A 16,189-nucleotide genomic window follows, 5' to 3' on the forward strand; every position below is an offset into this window, starting at 1 on the left:
AGAGGCCTTTTTTTTGCCTACTTTGTTGGACCATGCATTAAGTATGGTAATTTTTATGGTAAGAGCCACTTCATGTTCATTATTTTATATATAATGGTTTTGTTTCTAAATGTTTTTGTTAATTTCAATTTTGGATAATTCTATTTTTTCGTGTGCCCTTGGAGTCTACTGTAATAAGATGAAAGCGAACAACATTTGTACTTTTAGGTTTCCTGCCCCCTGTCGCTTGAATGTGGGACCCTCTTTCTCACCAACGCACACCTCTTGAGATCTGTCGAGCTTGTCAGAGTCCGAGGCCTCACGGATGATGTCTTCGAATCGTGGCTGAGGAAGAATCCTCTTCAGCATCTGGAAATGGTAAGTGAAGATGATTCAGGTAAATAGATGGCACTTTTAAAGAGACCATCTACTGACTTTTTGTTGTTGTTTGTTTGTGTAAGCGTAAGGCAAGAATTGCTTTTCATCGTCAGAAGAAGAATGTTAGTTTTAGGGCAGAAATCTTTGTCAGGGTATCAAGCTGTCAGTATATAACAGTCAAAATGTAAATAATAACAGCCAGAGAGGGCGAGGTACTACCTACCGCTAACCTCACTCCCACCAGAGGTGTGAGATCATCGAACCAGTTAACGTGCTGACATGTGGTCTGCACGAGAAACCCCCAGTCATTGATGTAGGTTTCTGTTACGCTACTCATTCGTAGCTCTCCAATTTCTTCACTGGTGGGTGACCTCCGGTCCCATACACAGTCCGAAATCTCAGGAGAAAAGTTGTTACGCTTCCCCACGGTGACTCGTACCTGCGCACGTCCTGTAACCAGAGCCCAAAGCTTGCATCTTAGACCACACGGCCACAGTCCAGGATGCAGTCATAATGTAATGACTAGTGCTAGGGTGTTCATGACTTAGCATATTTTTTTTGGGTAAGGGTGATATGTTCCCTAAACATATAGAAATTCATATTGTGAAGAAACTAGTTAAATTAAGGTGCTTTTCAAGTGCATATTTTGGCATGTAGGGCAATTTCTACGTGATAGAGCATATTTGTGATGGATTTTCGGTCATATTCAGCATATTTTTGCATTTTCAAAAAAAATAGTCATTTTTTAAATGGATTCGTTCTTACTCCCATTTTTACTCGAGAGTTTTTTTTTTTTTTTTACTAGCAAAATCTTTTACATTTTTATTTGAAAATTTAGAGAAAGTATTCATTGTGCATTGCAACTCAGGGCCCATAAAGTGAACTAAAAATAATACGAATGTGAAAATATCTCAGCATTTGGATATTGATGTTTGAAACAGTCCAGTTATAAAGGCATATTTTTCAAATTATAGTGCATATTTTGGTGATTTTTAGATCATAAAAATCCTACCCCTAGTAATCACTGATCACTATTAACATCATGACAAATTAATGATAAATTTTTATTCTACCTGGTTCTGAACTGATACTCACTACTCTTACCAATCCCCACCGATACAGGTTCTTAAAAATTGTTCAAATATTGATTAATATTAGTTTGTATTAAGCCCTAATTATACATGTCACTTCATCAACAGTTTTGCCATAAAGCATGCAAGAATTACATCGGAATATTAAAATACATGTTATGTAATCACAAAATCCTTTTTTTTCTGCTCAAAATTGGTACAAAATAATAAGAATTTTGTTTAATTTACAGGATAATTAGGTTCCACGAAATTGTCCCATGCCACGAAAGACTTAAATGTCGTACAAGTATTGGCTGGTATCAAGAAGTAAATTCACTGATACAGCCCTAATTCTACCCTTTTTTTATTTATTGGTATTTTTTGCTTTTCTAATTGTACAGTGTGTCCATACTTCCTATAACCTTTCAACAGGATTCCTTGAATTATCTTCACAATGTGCAAGCAGTCATTGTACCTTCCCAGAGATGATCCAGATTCCAGATTTTCGAACTGCACTACGGCATTGGATGTCTTCTATTAAGCTCAGTTGCCAAGCATTTGTCCCTCTCATCCACAAAGGAGAATTATCTCCACAAGTTATCTTTTGTTTGTTCCATAGCTCATGTGTATTCAGAAATCAACACTGCCATTGGTTCCAGATTTTATGCCACCCTGTTTTTTAAGCATTCTGTTAAAGCTTCTTAACTATATTTTGTTCCTTTGTGGTGCATTTTAATAGTGCAGTTGCTTATTCCAAATTTGCAATCACAGATACTTCTTGTAACAATTCCATTGACTTTCAACAGGATCGTTACAACCAAGAACTGTCTGTGACCACAACGTAGAACCAGTCCATTACTTCATTTTAAAGAAAGAGAGTACAAATCTTAAGTCTTGATTGGACCTTTGGCTGATGCCAGTAAAATTTTTGTTTCCGCATAAAAACGTTAAGACATTTCCAAAACCTTAAACATTACATCTGATTAGAATTCCTTCTTAAGCATTCAAGTGAATCTTATTGTTTGCTTTTGCTGTTGTGCAGATATTTGCAATAGTCAATAGCTTTACGAAGCCACGGAATTATTGTGGATATTTTGACAAAAGCGAAAGCAAACAATATGAAGTTTCACGTGAATGCTCTAGAAGGAATTCTTAGCACATGTTATTTTTCAGATTTTGGAATATCTTAGGTTTTTTTTAATGGAGACTGAATTTGAGAAAGCTTCACTGACGATGCCAGTTGTTTTGTAGTTCCAGCCTTAGATTTTATTGTGTTCAATTATTATTAAAGTTTGTTTGAGTATGGTTTTAAGTACACTATTTGTGCAGAAAGACTAATCGGGACTTGACCTACAGTTTAAAGTGGGATCCGAACCATTTAAGCCTGAATCACACGGAACTGGATTTCCAGTGGGAATGCCCTACTTGGCGTTGGACTAGCTACCCATTTGCTAGTTTTCGCCTCACACGATACTTGTTACCGTACTTGTCGATAGACTAGTGAAAATGTAATGGCGGCCGCGTGAGATGTAAACAATGTATCACTTCACATTTTTAAAAGCCGATAACTATTGAACCGAGAGGAATAATGTCTCGTATAAAACATTATTAGGTATAAAACAATGGCACTGCTAAAATACATACTTTATAACGGTTACTGTACACGTATGGAACAATATTTTAGTTTCAATTGTAAACAAATACCGTGCACTCAGCATAGATGGTGTAATTCATAGCATTTATGCTAGCAAAAATGTTAAAAGGAAATGCTTTCGTCTAAAGCCGACTTAAAGATGGACGATCAATTTGAAGAATGTTGTGCTTTTATCAAAAATTAAAAAGAAAAGTGTGGACTAGAGATTGGCTCGAAAAAAAAAAAAAGCTCTGGTATGCACATCAATATTCATACAGGAGATTCGCAGAATTCATTCACAAATTTTTTAAAGAAAAATGAAACTTTAATTTAATACGCTTGTAATAATAAGGATTTTCATTTTCGGTTAATTTTCTTTGTCACGTACACATCTCAGCGCTTTGCATAAATACCTAAATATTAATGAACTGAATACAAATGCACTGCACGTAATCATCTCGTTGCTAACAAAAACCCTTGAACAAAAACAGCCAACACTTGGAAACCACAGACAAAAAAACTCCCTTTTGCAAAGTCACAGATTATCTTCACATGCCCAAACTTTGTTCTGATTGGCTGTTCCACAGTATCTAGTCTAGGAAAGCTAGTAGCAATTAGAACATGTCCTATTCCTCCAAACCAGTCAAGCAGTCAGCCAGGTGACCATGATTTCTACCTAGAAAGTCAGTTCAGCGCCAACTAGGGCATTCCTACTAGAAATCCAGTTCCGTGTGATAGGGTCTTTACATGCCTCCACTGGATATCAAATCCAGGATCCCTTGATTACAAGGCAATGATGTTACTACTACATCTTCAGGAGGCCCTAAATTATTAAAGCAATTTCACAGGTGCCATGAATTATTATTATTTTTTTTTTCATGAATGATTCAAGCTTACAGTTGAATATCTAAAGTAGCTTTATAGGAATTATAGGTCCATTGTCTGTAGTCTTTATGAGTTATTTCTAGACCTTTTAGGACATAAATATCCAAGCCCTACTTTGAATGTAATATCCCTGCAGATTCTCTTCTTTTATTAAAACAGTCAGGTGACTCGGTTGTATTACCTATATATGTCTCTCTTCATTATCAGTACATTCAGAACTACAGTATTGTCAGGGAAGTTGTGCATCACCGTGTATATGCTCCTATTCATTGTTAGCACATGCAGAATCTGCTTTTAACATGTTGAGCTGTGCAAATAGAAACTTGTCATTTAAGTGCACCAAAATTAGTTGTACGTTGTTCTGCTTTCAGCTCATGCTAAGATACGCCCAATTGACTCGCGAGAGTGTAGATCTGCTGCTGGTGCAGTGTCCGAAGCTCACTCGCCTAGGAGAGCTGAGTGGGTGGGACCTACGCTCGTGGGAATGCCGACGGCTGAGGGAGCTGGTCTCTCACAAGAACTATGCACTGCATCTTCTCTTCTACACGCAGAGAGCTCTTAAGATTAGTGACATATTCGATGGGAATGTGAGCTCGGACGATGATCTGTCGTGCCTCGCATAACATATGGCAAGACATATGTTTATAAGAACTTGTTGCGGAGAAGCTTATCACTTGTTGTAAGTTCCTTCTGTTTCTGGTAGTGATGTTATAATGAGAAGCAAAAATTATATTTTTCTACTGTTTTAACTTGAAACACATGAGCGTTAACTTTACGAAGGCCACCAGCTAATGTTTGTGTTGTTATTGCAGTTTTAATGGTGTTGTATATTTCTTTAACGTTGCAATGCAGTTCATATGTGTTCCTGTCAAGACATTTAACAAAAGTGTCAAATCCTTTGAAGGGAAAGCAGGACAACTATAGTTTTCATGTTTCAAAAATACTGTTTATAATTACTTATTCTTTGCGTTTTCATTATACAACAATTGTATGTTTGTCAAAAAACTGCATCATTTTTCCATCCTCTCTTCTGTCCTTGTCAGAGTTGGACCAAGAAGGTATGGTTACAACCCCATCAGATACTCTTGCCACTTCCTATGCCATTTTCTCCATGTGTGGTAATAGTGGGATATACGAGGGTGGGCAGAAAGGTTTTGCCTGTTGATTAATATCTCGGGTTATAGTGAACAGAATTTAATCAAATAAAAGACAATGTGTACATTGACATCTTGGCTTCAGTTCTGGAACACCACTTCTCCACATAGTCACCATCCACTTCCGCGCAATTCCTCCAACGGCGCACCAGTCCTTCCATGGTGTCACGGTAGAAATCCTTGCCTTTGGAGTAACACCACGATCGCACAGCACGCTGGACGTCCTCATCTGATGAGTAGTGTTTCCCTTAAGGTGTTCCTTCAGTTGAGGAAAGATGTAGAAGTCACAGGGTGCAAGATCAGGGCTGTATGGGGGATGTGGGAGGACAGTGTATCCAAGCTTCAATATTGCGTCGGTGATCAACTTGCTGGTGTGGGGTCTAGCGTTGTCATGGAGAAGAAGAGAGGCTCCATTGTCAGGCCTGATGCATCTCAGTCGAGCCTTTAGCTTCTTTAGGGTTTTGATGTATTGCTCCGAGTTCATGGTGGTATACCCTTGGGAAGAAACTCTATGTGGACTACACCATTCACATCGAAAAACAGAGTCAGCATGACTTTTCCCACTGATGCACAGACCTTGAATTTTTTTGGAGTGGGAGAACTTTTGTGACGGTACTCCATGGACTGCCTCTTCATCGTTGGGTCATAGTGGTGGACCCACAATTCGTTGCCTGTGACGAATTTGCACTCCTTCCACCATCAAGAATTCAATTAAGGCTCTCTGCTTTAACCGTATGTCCATACCAGTTGCCATCTTGGTCACAATGGCTGATCACGTGGGCAGATGACAACTCCCGCTACATGGCATTGTAGGTAAGGAATGGAGGAACGCTCAGCAAAAGTTCCGAGATCTCTGCAAATAAAATAAGAGGGATATTAATCAACAGGCAAAACTTTTCAGCCCCCTCGTATATTGAAGAGTGCTACCGAGCGAAATCTGGAAAAGCTGTTCTTAACCACCTCCCCACACTGACCAACGACCTGCTCATTCAACGACAAAGCTGCATACTGCTGATTATGTAATCCCGGCCTCACATCCTATGGGGATTTTCCATGGAGGATAGAGGCTTTAACCTCTCGACGAGAGGTCAGAGTCACGGAATCGTGGGCACAGTATAAAATGTCCCGAATGGTAAAACACGGTCTCAGTCTTGAACCAGAATTCATCAAGTATAGTGGGCACGGAGGAGTGGCAGTTCGAGGCGGTGTATAACTTAAGGTGTGAGATGCCTCAGTAAGTTGAATCTCGAACCCAGAACTTTGCATCGAGCTTCATCACGATTGGGTCATGGTAAATGTGGAGAGAGCTTCGCTCTGGCATTCCTCTTCTTGACAGAATAAGCCAATTAAGTTATAAAATGAAAACCTCTCGCTTTACATAATTTGCTACATCCCTTGTGACTCAAACAATCCCCAAGCTAATCGACGAGTCACACTTCAATATATGAGACATGTAAAGGCCATCATATACGCTAAGAAAATTATGAGCCTTTACCATCTCAAGGAAAAGATCACAGGCACAATCTCCCAAATGACCCCACCGTCTTACTCAAATGGAGTGTCGAATTAAAGCATGCATTCCAGCGCATGTGTATGTATGTACAGATGGGGGCAAAATAATACGAACACCTGTGAAAAGTATGCCACATGTCACACCAGCAGTACAGCAGCACCACCCGTCACTGAAGTCTGCCACCTAGTGGCCGTGAAGGGAAGGTATTAGTCTGTCAACAGCAGTCATTGGTGGTGCATTCGTCTATCGTACGCTCTCAAGAGACGCTGCAATGTCAGACCTGACAGAGTTCCAAAGAGGCATGATTGTTGGAGCACGTTCAGCTGGAGCCACGTTGACAGAAACCGCAAACCTTGTGGGGTGTGCAAGGATCACAGTATCAGCCGTTATGACAGCGTACACAACACAAGGTAAGATGGCATCTTGAAAGCACAACAGTGGACGAAAGACAAAGCTTGCTGCTTGGGATAGGAGGGTGTTGAAGCGTATAGTGGCCCGAAAGCACAAGCAATTGTTATCCGAGATAACATCTGAAATGAACAAGCATCTCCAGGACCCCATTTCAACCAAACTGTCAAAAGGGAACTTCATGCTGCAAACATTCATGGCAGAGTAGCAATTCGTAAGCCGTTGGTGACATCACGTAATGCTGTGAAGCGACGCCAATGGTGCAGAGCTCACAGAAGTTGGTCCCCACAGCAGTGGCAACAAGTCATCTGGTCTGATGAATCAACATTCACGTTATTTCAGACCACCGGGCACGTTTATGTGTGGAGAACGCCCAGAGATGCATTTCATCCTGACTGCCTCTTGCCAACTGTGAAGCATGGAGGTGAGTCCATTATGGTATGGGGTGAGATATCTCGGCATGGTGTGAGACCACTTGTTTTTCTGCATGGGAAGATAAACGCCAATCACTATTGGAGCATTCTGGGGGATCATCTCCATCCTTTTGTCCAGACTTTATTTCCTGGGGACCGACCGCTTTCTCAAGACGACAACGCTCCTATCCACACTGCTGGGTCTGTCCAAACATGGTTTGAAGAACATGACGATGCAGTAGGACATCTTGAATGGCTCCCACAGTCTCCTGACTTGGAACATTATAGAACATTTGTGGGGATATTTGGAGTCCAAGCTGCATGCTGGAAGTCCACCTCCAGCCAAGCCACACTTTCGGACTTGGGGACTGCTCTGGAGAAAGAATGGCTCCATATTCCCTTAAACATTGTGCATGACCTCTATGCGTCCATCCCACATTGCATACAAAGTGTACTTCAGTCACAAGGTGGTCCAACCTCATATTAATAAAGATTTTCTCTAATTTCACAGGTGTTTGTATTATTTTGTCCCCCATCTGTATGTACATATTTATGTTTCTCTGTAAACCTGACTTTCTCTTCACCCTGTATAATTAAATTTACTTCCCAAATGCTCAAAAACTATCTTTCACATCATTTTGATTAAAATGATTTTATCTCTGGAGTTAAGCATGTGAGATGCATTGAAACATTAAGGAAAATATATTATAAATCATTAAAAGTACCCTATTTTCATTATATTAGTTACACAAAGACTATATGCAATATTCTTGTAGTGTAGTTTATGTTTGTTTTGAACCTTAACGAAAGAATTGTTATTTTAGCCTATGCAACTGTTTGTTGTAGAAGTTAAACTTAATAAATTGTAATGTACACAAAAAAATATAAACAAATGTAAACATGGTACAATCTACATGTGATGTTAACGTAATGCATCAATGTTTGTGCAATAGGTGTTTTGTTTGTTTGTGGTCATAAGAGAAGGTGGTATTTCATCCCACGTGTCGCCAAATATTGAAAACTGAAATAATATCACCACATGTACCTTTTTTTGTCCTCTGAATTTTTGAATCAATCTTCTTCAGGTAAAAGTATGATAACAATGCCCGTGCACATTACACCATGCCTTTTTGAGGAGCATAAAGGGGATTTGTGGAGGGGATGTGATCAGCACAATGCTCTGGCCACCTTAACCCCCTTTTGGAAGCTGGTGACCCCAGGGGCACTTTGTGCAGGGAGAAGATCGGAAAAATTTGCATTCGCCCACAATGGGACTCAAGCCCAGGTCTTCTTCAGCCTACATTCTAGACAACCACTGGAGCTCCGATCCTTCTTCAGGTATAGGAGAAGACAATGCAATCTGTGAGGATTAAAACTGTTATAATAATTGAAATTAATTAGTAAAAGAATTTATGTTCTGATCGTGTCACTGTAGCAGTCAGACGTTCCTTGCAACCACTTTGAAATGACGTCACCATCAACCGCAAATAGGGTCAGATTACTAAATTTGATTACAATTACATATTATTTGCACTATAATTGTTATGAGTTCATAGAAAAGGAATTCTTTGTTAACAAGGGGGATTGATTTGAATCACTTTAAATAAATTTATATATTAATGTACATAAGGATTTTATAGATGTCAGAATCAGTTTTGGTGAACGTGGCTTAATCTTGTAAACATTTAATAGTGTTTATTAGGCTCTAAGAAAGGGAACAAAATATATGTACTGATGGGCTGAAGCTCATATGAAAGGAAATGTAATATGTAAACTTGAAAAACACACTTAAAATAATAATATACAAAATACTAATCATGTTAAACCTTAAATAGGCTAGTGTCATTATCATTACACTGTAAATAAACATGGAAGCTGATATTTTGCAAACCATCACTAAAAAAATTACCAAAATTCATCTACAAAGACTTTTATTTTGAGCTACAATTATAGACTACATTCAGAATGTTTTTTTTTTACTGAAATTATTATAGTTTTATTAACACACTCAACAAACATTTCCACAGTAGGTTCATGTGTACAGTATCAGAACAGAAAAATGAATATTTTCATATAATTTTTTATATGCTTTAATCAAACTGTTCAAATATTTTACAGGGCCATTTACTAGAAAAAGCCTTTCTATAAAAAAAAAACTTATATATCTACACCTGCCGCAAAATGACTTCGGACCTCATAACAAAAGCACAAAAAATACAGAAATTTTATGTGATAAGCTATTAAGCTATTAGATACAGCAAAAAATGCATTCGGAGTCATGTTGCCTGTACTTCTGAAAACCATTTGGATGCACGTGGGCATGGAATCACTAAAACTTCGGAAGTAATTTAAGTCCTAAAAATGAGATTGAACTTCCCATTGTTAGAAAGATTTCTGCATCTCAATTAGCGACGGAGATATGGGTGTTTGAAATTATGTAATTGTTTATTTCAAATCATCTCCATGGAAACAACAACAATGGCTAGAAATGAGATTCAACTTTCCATTGTTAGAAAGATTTCCATGGAAATGAAGCCTAAATATTGGACATGGAATGAAATTTTTTTACGGAATCCGAAATAATAGCTTTTCCACATGAATTTTCTGTATTTTTTGTGCTTTTGTTATGAGGTCCGAAGTCATTTTGCGGCGGGTGTATTGTATAGTCTCAAAAACCATACAAGCAATTTTAAGCATTTTTTTTTTCAAATTAAAAAATCGATTTAAAAAAAATAAAAATCATTATTTTTATCCACCCTGTTTTTTTATCATTAATCAAGACATTGCATGTATTACATAGAAACTGCCTCCCTCTGCACAATCAATTACTGTTTAATTTCGCTTCAAATGATTGCCTTTACATGTGAAGTTGATTTAATACTTGTTAAAGTGGGATTCTAAGCATGAGAGTTTAACTGAAATATACTGATCTTCCAGACATGCTTGAGTACACTAACTAATGATTTGGTCTGGGAAACCTTGAATTTTGTTTTCATGAAATTGTAGATACTCTCCTTTATGCATGAACAAGTACGAGAACCAGTGGCGGCTCGTGGTGATCCTAAGTGGAGGGGTGATAGCTCACAAATTTGCTCTATTGATTTGCTTTATTTTACTTCGCCTTTTGTGTCACATTTGGCTAATTTGCGAAGATGGGGATGAGTGATATGATGAAATTGATGAATGGACACTCAAAAAATCCATGCCCAGGCTGGGATTCGAACACGGGATCCCTGGCGTCGTAGCGCGATGTGCTAACCACTCCGCCACGGGGGCCGGCACAAATTTGCTCTACCAGTAATGCGAGTTTAAATGATGAATTTCGTATAACAGCCAACGTGATAAGAAATTGATACGTTCGTGTTTACCGAATATCATGTTTTGCACATTTTAAATTAATAATTATTTAACAGTAATGCGAAGAAGATGGAAAAAGAAATAGAATTCTAACAGATTTAGTCGTTTAACAGAGGGGAAAATTCAGAAGAAGGGATATTAATTTTTACCCAACTTGATAAGCACAATGACGAATATTTACGTGCATTGATCGTGAAAATTTCTAGTAAAAAGTTGGACAGAAAATGTCTCCTGTCCAACATGACTAATTGATATGTGAAATAGGACACCAAAATAAATATCTCGCTGGAAAGGTGATATCTGCTTTACCCGAAGCTCTAAAGTAAAAACTTCAAACTTATCAGAAATCTTCAGACATGCTTGTAACTGAAATTTATCCTTCTGTCCTTCAACGTGAAATTTGCGAGTGAACTCACGACCCCCCTTCTTTGACACTTGTTCAAGATTCAAATTCGGACTAGATTTTTTGTTTATTTATTCATCCAGACTTCTTCTGGTAGAAAAACTCGCACCAACAATTTCTCCACACTGTTCATTGCGACAATGCACAACTACCGAAAAAGCTTCACTTCACTTTTCCATGGAAAACGAAGAGTCGTTTTATTGCTTCGGTGTTGCCAGACAATTTTGCCAAATTTTAAGAAATTTGTAGTTTACAGGTTCCTGTAGCGACTCTTGGTGAGTTTAGATGACGAGTTTTTAATTTATTTAACATCCTCCTTGAAAAGAAATTGGAGAACTTTGTCACATTATCAGGAATTTTTTCAAACGTGCTAATCAAAACATGTATTTAAATCTACATGATGTACTCCACATCATAGTAATTCAAATGTACTTTTCACTAAATTCAGAAAAAATACAACGCATATAGCTACACGATAATTTTGTGTATAACAAGAATCTATAGCCGACTTCCGTGGCTAGCATACCGCATTACAAAGCCAGGGCTCCTGGGTTCGAATCCCAGCATGGGTATGTGTGTTCTTTGTGAGTGCCCCTCCATCAATTTCATTATACTATCTCTTATCCTCATTGTCGTGATTACCGAAAAGTAGCAAAAAGCGATGATAAATAACAAAAATCATTCAAGAGTCTGTACTTTTTCAGTTAGCAACTTTTTTTTTCCTAGGTCGAAATTGTGTTATTTATTGCTCTGCTCTTGTCGTAAATGAATAATATTATGGAATACAGAATATTTTTTTTCAACGGTTGGTAATTTTCTTTCTTACGTTAACTTCATTGCTTCTGGCAACTCTTCATTGTTTACCGTTCTCCGGAGAGAGGGCCAGTTTTGCCTAGGGGGTGGGTTTCGGACGACAAACCCTCCGTCCTCCCAGCCAGAGATCCTGCGCGTGTTATTCCCTCAGTTCCCTCACCTTTTACCCCTCGCGACCGTGCCTGAGAATGCTCTACGTCTCGTAAAGTGGGAGGACGGCGCCCCGCCAGATTTCTCTCGAAGTTCCGTATTCCCCCGCACGGTGCCATGCAAACTTTGCAATTGTCGCGGAAGAATGAATACAGAACCGAGTAACCAACGATCTATAAGCAATGGAATATTTGCAATTCAGACAATGTAAAAGCTAACATATAAATGTTAATGTAATGTTTGTTCACTTGCGGTTGCACACGGCAGTGCGGCGTCCGTATCGTCCTTATGACCGGCCGCCCCTGATGAAAACGAATTCTGGGGCAAAGCTACTTATGCATGTTGTGATTTTATCTCTGTTTTTAATAAGTTACTGGTGCCTCTTTTTTATTATTATTGTTGATAATACTCTTCAGGAGGCTACAGAAGAATAAATCCTGTTTTTCAGTTCATTGAAACTTTATTCTTGCTTTCAAGTACATTTAATATGCACTATTGTTCTCTTCAGTAAATGCATCAAGAAAATGTCTGCATTATGTATTAATGACTGAAAAATACATATCTACAGTACGAAATGTGTATGTGCTTTTATTTCATAGATAAGTCTTGGGATCAATTCCTGGTGGGCTCTATTCAGAAGCTCAAATCCATTTGATGAGGTGGCAGGACAGGAGCAAAGTTCTTGCAAATATTTTTCACAACATTTGAATTTTTTAATTCACTCGTTAATAACAAGCGTGCATCTTTTTTTTTCCGGAAGATTGAAGCTGTAGAGTAGTGATATACTAATTACACATTAACACCATCATTGCTTCACAAATACACTAGTGCAGTGGTTCCCAAAGTATGTGCTGGGGCACCCTGGGGTGCCGTGGCAGGTTTACAGGGGCGCAGCGAAATGTTCCAATATTTTCACTGAAATTACACTTATTCCAAATATGTGCTTATTTATTACTTTTTACATGTAAAATGTTTCTGAATTTGAATATGTATTTATTTTTAAACTTTATGCAAGCAACCTAACCCCACTAACTGGGCGTTGCAAGTGTTACATAGGCCTATATTCTGACTGGGGCACCATGCAAAAATCTTGAAACACCAAGGGCACCGTGAAACGAAAAAGTTTGGAAACCCCTGCACTGGTGGATTAGAGCAGTGCGTTTTTTACAGAATACATATTCGATTAAATTCTGTGCTGAAAATGTACATATTTTATACATTACATTTGTTTTGTATTGATATCATTTTTGAGGAAGTTTTCTCAGGATATGAACCATGTAATTCCGGATAGGCTTCCAAGCTTTCGCAAGCTAATGTCACTCTCATCTTCAGGGATTGAAATGCAGAGATGCATCAGGGTAACAATTTATGTATTTGGTGTGGGAGGTGTCCGGTTTAAGTGGCACAAGAAAATCTTCATCATTCACCACCAGGAAAGCATCAAGAATTATGTTATCATATTTGTTGACTAAACATATATAAGGTTAACAACTTCCAATTGTTAAATATTGGATGGTATGTTTTAATGCCTATAACTCATTGTAATTCTTCAGCCTTACGTAGGGAACAAACACAGGATTTATTACAATAAATAATATGTTGCAAGATATTTTTAAGACATATTTTCTTGGTAATAAGTTCGCAGTAATTTTTGTCACATGTCAATGCAATGTTATATGAACGTACTCTGTAGTTGTTTCATGCATAAATTCGAGGTAAAAATTTTTCAAATATCCAAATCTTTGTGATGTGGTTTTCTTTTTTCCAAATAAAGGTCCTACTCCACCCCAAGATCAATTGTTATGAAAGCCTGTGAAATATGTACATAAATACTCTGAGAGATGTAAAAAATATGTAAATGTTGATAAGCACTCAAAATGCTGACTAAGGTAGAATTTATTGTCAAATAAACAGACCATAAACTTGACGTTTCAACCTTGTAGCAAAGTTTTCCTCAGACTCTGAACGAAATTAAAATTAAAACTGTAGGTGTATTCAAATATGTAGATATTATTATTTTTCATAATTTCCGATCATTCCATCCTTCCTGTGCTGTTTTCTAGGGTTGAGTGGAGTTCTCAAAAATTCTAAGCCAGGGATTGTTAACTGTTATTTACAAGCACTGGGATATTTTCAATGGCTCCTGGTTTGTTGCCTGCACAGCACCAAGAACATATTTAGAAGGGGTGGGGTCAAGGGGGTTCGATGCCCATCCTCCGCAAAAAAATGATGCTCTAAGAAAAGGAAAATACTTATATTTATTATCTGTTGTGCAATATGGAGTTCACTTAATTCCACCAATGTCGATTCAACGTTTGGATCCATTTTGCATTTACAATATCCAGGAATTTTAATAACAACATAACGATTAGGGACTTTACTTTTCATCACCTGAAACTAACAACTTATTTAAATATTCAATTTTTCTTATAACAATAATTCCTTACTAGAGCCTGTGTTTATACACAATTTGTAGTGTTTTCAGGGTGGCTACGCACCGGGAATTCCTTGAATTCCAGATGAATTAATTTCTCCAGGAATTATGCTTGAATTTTTCTCCGTAGATGTGAAATTCAGTACAGAAATGAGTGAGGTGCTAATAACAGCAAATATAAGCAACACTAGTAGAAAATTTTGAAATTACTTACGTGAGTGAGTATGAAGATTTAATAAACAACGTTTCAGGGTACAACTGACCCTTTCATCAGGTTCATATACTCTTCAGGCACTAATCATAATGCCACGTCACTAAGTGTTAAAAAAGGATTAGGTTAAAGGTATTGGTTAAGAAACACTTGAAACAATCCCTGATAACATACCTGTCTAAAAACAACCAGTTAAAAATCCTGCCAGTGCTGGCTGTGCAACTGAACGTGTTTTATCGATTTTATAAGACCCCGGTTCTAAGAGGTCACTTAGGAAATGGGGAATTTTTTTTAAAATTGGATTTTTAACTGGTTGTTTTTAGACACAAATGTTGTCAGGGATTGTTTCAAGTGTTTCTTAACCAATACCTTTAACACAATCCTTTTTTAACACTTAGTGACACAGCATTATGATTAGTGAATAAAGAGTATATGAACCTGATGAAGGGGGCAGTTGTACTCTGAAACGTTGTTTTTTAAATCTTCATATTCACTCACACAAGTAATTTCAAAATTTTATACTAATTTAGTATTGCTTGTATTATATAGTAAGTAACATGCAGCACAATACGCAAATATGTTAATAACAACAAGAAACAGAGCCAGAAATGAACCAAAAATAAAGATGGACACAGAGGGTAGTGGAGAGTTTCAAATACCTAGGAAGCATAATTGAGAGAAGTGGAAGAATAGATGAGGAGGTAAGCAGAAGAGGACAAACGGGTGGTAGACTATATCAAAGCGTTCGAAGATTAATATGGAACAGGGATGTACCTATGAAATGCAAGAAGGTAATATATAACACATACTATGTGCCAATAATTACGTGACAAAGAGACAAGAAAGAGATGAAGGCAGTGGAGATGAAATGTTTAAGGAGTACATTGGGGAAGACTAGAAGGGATAGAATGGAGAATGAGAAGATCCGACAGACAGTGGGTGTGGTGAAGCTTCAGGACAGGATAGATCAGGCACAGATGAGATGGTTCGGACAGATGAAGAGGATGAATGCAGAAAGACTACCAGTAAGAGCTTACCATGCACAAGGAGTGGGAATAAGGCCAAGGGGGAGACCAAGATGTTGGTGGAAAGAGCAGATCGCGGAGAGTGTTAATAGAAGAGGACAATATTGGAACACCGTGGAAAGAGAAGGGGGGATGGAAGACCAGGAAAAAATGGAGAGGTTTGACTTCTATACCGACCCAACCAGAGGCAGGAAACGGCAAAGAATGAGGAGAGGAGGAGACATGAAAAATTTCAACTTTTATTAATCTAAATCCCATTGAAGTTATACACATTTGCAATTGCCCTGAGCCAATTGTTTCACAGTTTAGTATTTATTTTTATTGAGGATGGAAATAACACAGAATTCTCTAAATTATTTTACT

The 16,189-nt window shown here is 37.9% G+C and overlaps 1 protein-coding gene across 3 annotated transcripts in view; it reads left to right on the forward strand.

Moving 5' to 3' along the window:
• LOC145978426 (uncharacterized) overlaps positions 1-14,055 on the forward strand; it is a 38,325-nt gene extending 24,270 nt beyond the window's left edge. For all 3 annotated transcript variants that reach the window (XM_083111062.1, XM_083111063.1, XM_083111061.1), the window contains exons 6-7: positions 208-357; positions 4,317-14,055. In XM_083111062.1, coding sequence (XP_082967188.1) covers positions 208-357; positions 4,317-4,568 — 402 coding nt within the window. In that variant the 3' untranslated portion in view covers positions 4,569-14,055. The remainder of the gene's footprint in view (positions 1-207; positions 358-4,316) is intronic.
• Positions 14,056-16,189: the final 2,134 nt, after the last annotated feature.

The sequence above is a fragment of the Lepisma saccharinum genome, chromosome 24 (genome assembly GCF_977018435.1).
Source record: "Lepisma saccharinum chromosome 24, izLepSacc3.1, whole genome shotgun sequence".
Lineage (NCBI taxonomy): Eukaryota > Metazoa > Arthropoda > Insecta > Zygentoma > Lepismatidae > Lepisma > Lepisma saccharinum.